Source organism: Lipotes vexillifer, unplaced genomic scaffold (assembly GCF_000442215.2).
Source record: "Lipotes vexillifer unplaced genomic scaffold, Lipotes_vexillifer_v1.1 scaffold957, whole genome shotgun sequence".
Taxonomy (NCBI): Eukaryota; Metazoa; Chordata; class Mammalia; order Artiodactyla; family Lipotidae; genus Lipotes; species Lipotes vexillifer.
Genome location: NW_006791360.1, coordinates 367,501 through 374,028, shown reverse-complemented (window position 1 = coordinate 374,028; position 6,528 = coordinate 367,501). Strand labels below are relative to the sequence as shown.

The 6,528-nt window shown below is 51.7% G+C and overlaps 1 protein-coding gene across 1 annotated transcript in view; it reads left to right on the top strand.

Moving 5' to 3' along the window:
* Positions 1–6,528, top strand: part of NME9 (NME/NM23 family member 9) — a 24,670-nt gene that overhangs the window by 14,651 nt on the left and 3,491 nt on the right. Inside the window, exons 6-10 of the mRNA XM_007464356.1 lie at positions 387–503; positions 1,859–1,934; positions 4,751–4,833; positions 5,126–5,218; positions 6,128–6,282. Coding sequence (XP_007464418.1) covers positions 387–503; positions 1,859–1,934; positions 4,751–4,833; positions 5,126–5,218; positions 6,128–6,282 — 524 coding nt within the window. The remainder of the gene's footprint in view (positions 1–386; positions 504–1,858; positions 1,935–4,750; positions 4,834–5,125; positions 5,219–6,127; positions 6,283–6,528) is intronic.

Below are 6,528 nucleotides of genomic sequence, written 5' to 3'. Positions count from 1 at the left end.
TTTCCCCACTCGACACCCCACTCACTGAGGGTGGCAGCTATGTCTTTTCATGTTTAGTGTTTCTGTTCTCTGCCTCTGTCTTGGTGTTGGCATAGTAAGTGCTCAGCTGTTACTTGTTGGGTGAAGGAGTCAAGAAGAGGCCACACTTAGTCACTCACAACCCAGTGCGCCCTGGTCCGCCCCCACCTAACTCCCCGCTGTCCTGAGGGAAGTTTTGAAGGGAGGGGCCTGGGGTAGGGGGCAGAGAAGTGGATGGAGGCTGTGGGCCTGAGGTCCACAGACCTTGACCTTGGGCACGCTCGTAAACAAAGCTCTTGGAACCTCACGTCTCTTGAAGGAGGTTGCCCATCGTGCGGTCTGAGCAGGACATCTGTGCTGTATTCTAGGGAGGGGAGCTGGTGCCATTGGTTAGAGGAGCAAACGCCCCGCTGCTGCAGAAAACCATCCGAGAGCAGCTGCAGGCTGAAAAGAGGGTGCTGGCCGAAGGCAGAGAGCGGAGAGTGGTAAGCGGCCAGCCCACAAGTGTCTCCCAGGCCAGGCCAGCAGGTGCCTCCCCTGCCCCGCCAATGACTTCACTGTCCTTGAAAAGCTGCATTAAATGCCCACGCTGGCTGGGGGCCTCTGAGGGCTCAGGGGAGGGTGCACGTCCCACTAGGAAATCTTCTTTGAAGTCGTGCCCTTCATCCAGAACACTTTAACGTCTTTTATCCATTTCCCTTTCATCCCCACTGCATCTCTTAACAGGGTTTCTGGAACCCTGGCAACGAATTCAGAAATGGACATGAGGTTCCGAATCCAGTAGTGGGTACAAGGAGTCAGCCTCAGGGGGAAACCTCTCCCGGTGACCTGCCCTCCCTTCTCATTCCTGAGTTTGACTTGTGATCCCAGAGGGTTCATTTCTTTAACTAGAAAGGGGTCATTACCTTAAGAAACAAGATCAGCACTGCTTGTGATTTTGGTAAATTACTTCCAGGACAACGTGGACTGCGAGTTTTTCACAAAAAATTGGCAGCCTTTGAAAACCAACACACCTTGGGTAGAAAGAAATATCTCCTGGTGCCCTGAGCAGCTGCCAAAGGAGCCTTAACATTATTCCGTGTTCACTGTTCACGTTTTCACATTCAGTTCCAAAGAGCAAAGCCCTGTTTTCATAGAATGGATTGGAATCAAACCCTATTTGTTCCCCAGAAAACTGGCAATTTTTCCCCAAGAAAGAAAATCACAGATGCTTGTACCTACTCCACAGATAAATGATCTCTCTCTCTCTGTACTACCTGCACTGTGTAGCCAGTTGCTTACTATTTACTTGCATTTCAATTCTTACTCTGGCTTCTTGACAACTCTCTATTTCATCTTTCTTTTTCCTTAGTTTCTACTTGATGTTCGTGGAAACAGGCAGACTCTAAACCTTAAGATCCTGCATGGATTTCCTGGTCCTCAATCGCTCTCCCTCCCCGGCTCCCTACCACCCAACTACTCAAAAGGTTCCTGAAAAGTTTCCAAGGCTGATAATATATATATATATTTTTTGCGGTACGCGGGCCTCTCACTGCTGTGGCCTCTCCCGTTGCGGAGCACAGGCTCCGGACGCGCAGGCTCAGCGGCCGTGGCTCGCGGGCCCAGCCGCTCCGCGGCATGTGGGATCTTCCCGGACCGGGGCACGAACCCGCGTCTCCTGCATCGGCAGGAGGATTCTCAACCACTGCACCACCAGGGAAGCCCAGAGGCTGATAATCTTGACCCTTTTCTTCTGCTCTGCGTTTAGGACCTTTTCCCATTCGGCTTCTGCTGGTTTTTGAAGGTCTTTGTGGAGTTTTAATTAGCTAACTACTTACTGTCCATGACCAATTTGTACTAGATTAAAGATGAGGCTCTTTCTGATGAAGATGAATGCTTTTCCCACGAAAAGGAAGATGGTGACGATGAGGATGCGGGTGAGTACAGAACCAACAAGCATGGCAAGAAGGCAGAGCAGACTCGGATTTGATGTGTTTTTTTTAAAATTGATTTATTTAATTTATTTATTTTTGGCTGTGTTGGGTCTTTGTTGCTGGGCGCGGGCTTTCTCTAGTTGCGGCGAGCGGGGGCTACTCTCTGTTGTGGTGTGCGGGCTTCTCATTGCGGTGGCTTCTCTTGTTGTGGAGCACGGGCTCTAGGCACGCGGGCTTCAGTAGTTGTGGCACGTGGGCTCAGTAGTTGTGGCTCGCAGGCTCTAGAGCTCAGGCTCAGTAGTTGTGGCGCACGGGCTTAGTTGCTCCGCGGCATGTGGGATCTTCCCGGACCAGGGCTCGAACCCGTGTCCCCTTCATTGGCAGGCGGATTCTTAACCACTGTGCCACCAAGGAAGCCCTGATGTGTGTTTTTTATTTTTAATTTTTTTTGGCCTCACTGCGCGTCATGTGGGACCTCAGTTCCCCTGCCACGGATCGAACCCACGCCCCCTCTGCTGGAAGCGCGGAGTCTCAACCACTGGACCACCAGGGAAGTCCCTGATGTGTCTTTAAAAAATATATGAGTAATCAGTTTATTGAGCGATCTGAACTCTGGGAAGATAACCCATAAAATATTTTGTCTCCAGTCACCTGACTTCAAACATACTGTGTTGTGTCCCTCCTGCCCTTTAATGGCATCTTGGGCACATTTCACAGCTTTCTGATCATGTTCAGTTATAACAACTGTGAGTTTCATGGCAATTTCTGGGCATCAGGAAAGGCTCCCTTATTAAGATGGAGGGAGTGACGCTAATAAGGTAAAGTAATGATGCTGGTGTTCCCTTAGTCCTTATTTGAGCTAAAGAGTTTGAGCTTCTTTCACCTTTTTTCTGAAGTGTCAGAAAGCCAGCTGTACGGAACCCCTTCCCTCCCTACAGCCCTGCACCCTCTTCCACTTATGCCCCAAGTACTAACTCATGGATTTTACACTCCTGAGCATTGCTGTTCTTCCTGAACCTTTAATATGAGAAGAACACCTTGACCTGACAGTGGGAAGAGAAGCCAGAGGTTAGAGAGGCTGTTGTTGGCAAGGTGCCTCCTGACGGTCCCTGAGACACCGGGGAAAACCAGGATGCAGCTCAAGAACTGAGCTGGAGAGAGAAGCAAGTTCTGATTACTCCTTGAAATAGAAAAGCTGCTTATTCACGTGTGGATGACAGGACTTTCTGAGTTGGATCCTAACAAGGGAAGAGGCACAGTTTAGGAGAGCAAGAAACTTCAAGTGTGAAAAGGAAGTCAGCGACTTGGCTTCTGCAGGAAACGTTTGTTGTCTCCTTTGGGGATTACCTCTTTATTCCCTTCTCCATTATTTTCTCCCAAATCAGGTCTCTCTCCACCTAGAAAACTACCCAAAGCCTACCCTTGCCCTTAGCCTTCCTATCCCCCGAGCCTAGCTTCTTGAACGTGGTCCACACTCCTTGGGCCACCCTCTCTTCCGCCCCTGCCCCCTTGCCGCTCCCCAAGGCTCCAGTGACCTTCTTGGTGCCAAATCCAGCGGGCAGTTTCCAGTCATAGTCTATGGAATCCTTCTGTGGGCTTGGCCGATGTCCCCAACGTCTTCCTACTCAAAGCCCTCTTCTCGTCTGGTGTCTGAGATGTCGAGACCTTTCTCGTTTTCTTTCTTGTTTTCTCTGGCCTCTCCGCCACCTCCCCTTCCTTGGCTTCTTTTCTTTTGCTCCCTTTTCAGGCTGGAGTTCTCAGGGCCCCAGCCCTGGTCTCTTCTCTTCTCACCCTATACCTCTAGGCGGTCTCATGAATCGGTCAATTTATACAGGGATTTATTGTAAGAGTCCCTTAAAGTGCAAGTGTTCATAGGATGTTAGAAATTATGCTCATGGAATAATGAATAGATTGGCTTGCTTAAAATGATCCACACCTTTGCAGTCCACATTTTTTAGATTTTTCAAAGTAGGAGGCCCTCCTCAGGTGCAGATACTGTCATGTTACAACACAACTGATATAGAAGTTGAAAAGAGAAAATAGGCCGTGGGGGGATATAGAGTCTGTGGAGAGTGTAGGTAGCTCACCAAGGCCAAGTCCATACAAACGGGAGTCTGACAGGGATGGGTCTGTGCCCAGACACAGGGCTCCCCACAGTGTCTGCAGGCCTGAGCGGTGGACAGTGGCCACGCGGCACCTTCCTCATCCCCACAGCAGCTTGGACCTACGGACACGGCCCACCCGTAGACTGGCCGGTGATCTATGACTGGTGCCTGGGCTCCAAGCAATGAGCTGGCCAGTTCTCAGGAGAGTGTGAACAGAGACAGAGGAGACTGAAGGCGCAGTTTGGTAGAATGTGCTGGCCCTGACCAGCCATGCCAACTCGGGGCCTGGGGCAGCCACTACTGACCACGTGCCGGGAAAGGCAAAAAGGCACACCGAGAGGCGAACACGGGCGGCAGCGGTTAGAAGTCAAGAATCACGACAGGGTGACGGGGAGGGACAAGAGCCGACTCTTTTGGTTGTTTCCGGTCTCTGCTCCTGAGCTGTCTTTGACCTCCTCCCCCATCTCCTATCCCCTCCTCCCTCCCCACGCCCTCCCTCCCAGGTTCATGTCCCTTGCATGTCTCTGTCCCTTGCCGCCAGGCTGAGGTTGGGGTCTGGAGCCAGACCCCTGCATCCACTAGAGTCTAGGTTTGCACAAGTACAGCCAAGAGGCCAGGGGAGGGAAGCCGGGGGCTGTGTGCGGGGCTGCACGTCCCTGCGGAGGGGTTCCCGAGAGCCCAGCGTCTGACAGCACCATCGCCAGCTTGTTGCAGTGTCATCAGAGAAGGCCTGCACCTTGGCAGTCATTAAACCAGATGCGGTGGTCCATGGGAAGACGGATGAGAATATCACGAAGGTGAGAGAGACAACGCTTACCTTACAGACTATCCTCATGTCTCCTCTGGTGGAAAAACAGGCGTGCAGCATTGTGTAGCAGTGTCCTCGGTGGGAAAGAAGGCTTCTAAGGAGTTTTAATTAAAATTCCATTTAAGTAACTTACAATTTGTAAATCGAATTGGAGGACGAGGGTCTCCACTGCTTTTAATGTTGCCTTTTCCGTCATCTTCTACTCTCTCAACACAGTGAAATGTGAATTTGGGCTTGCTTTACCCTTTTAGAATATATATATATATATATATCTCCTACAGATCCAGGAAGCTGGGTTTGACATTTTAACAAATAAAGAGAGAACCATGACAGAAGTAGAAATGCAACTTTTCTACCAACACAGAGCTGGAGAGGTCAGCTTCTCTGCTTCCACTTATCCAAAACACTCTCATTTCTTTCTCTTTCTCCAACACTGTGTTTATAGATTGCTATTAGTTTGGGAGAAAATAGAGTATTATGAACAGCAAGAAAGCCATGAATTTCCTCTCCGAATCATAATTACGGGCTGCGTCGTGGAGACATTCTTTGGTAGCAAGGATGAGAGTCTGACTCCGACTTAAGGGATGAAGTAAGGAATTTATCGGAGGGATCCTCCACGACTCCCGGAACTGAAGAGAGCTGAGGGAGTCGCATAAGAAGGTACAAGGAGAAGAACCAAGGCAGGGGTAGGGCCCTCGGGAGTGAAACCTCGCGGACAGTCACTGCGGGTTCTGCTGTCGGGGGACTCAGACCCAACCACTTTCCATCTGCTTCTGCTTGTTACCCACTTGGGAGGGAGGGTATCGGTGAGCGAGCCTGGGCTCCACCTCTCAGGTGAGGGGGTGTGTATGTGGAGGGGTGGACAGGCATTGTGGTTGCCAGCTGGCCTAGGACCAAGTGAAATGGGGAAGGGTTTCTCCCCAGAGGAAGCCCGAGTACTGCTACTTGAAGAAGGGGGAAGGGTTGCACAGTCTCAACCGCATCCCCTGGTTATCCAGCACCCACATGATTTCCATATTTGTGGTCTTCTAAATGCTCCCACCTAAATTACTATCTCATGTTCAACCCCAAGGGAGTCAGCTCGAAGCCTCGTCTTCCTGCCTTTAACTTATATCTGGGTGTGGTTAGGCCCCCCGCCTCCCCCGGGGCCCTCCGCGGGCATGCAGGCCGGTGGCAAGGCCGTTCACTGACGCTCTCCCATCCTGTGGGTGGGATGGGCCCGCCGGCCCTCTGAAGGCCCTGGGGCCCCTGCCCCGGCTCACCGTCTTCCCTCCCTGTGCCAGGAGGCATTTGAGAAGCTGGTACATCGCACGTGCAGTGGACCGAGCCACCTCCTCAACCTCACCAGGACTGAGGGCACCGAGGATGTGGTCACCGCCTGGCAAACCCTCATGGGACCCTGTGACCCCGATGTGGCAAGGAGGGAGCAGCCTGACAGGTGATGTCACCAGCTGTGGTCCTCGCATCCATCTCAGAACCTGCATCCAAGGAAGCTGAGAGCCCTGCTCGAGGTTCAGCCCAGAACCATGGGTAACACAGACGGCTCTCCGATGGTCATGAAGCTCCCTCTTTGTCATACATTAGGGGAGTCCCTGACCTCCCTGTTATGTATTTGAGGAGACCCTGACATCCTCTCCCTCTGATCCAGCCCCCAACTCTTCACTGGGTGCCTCCTTGCTGCCTC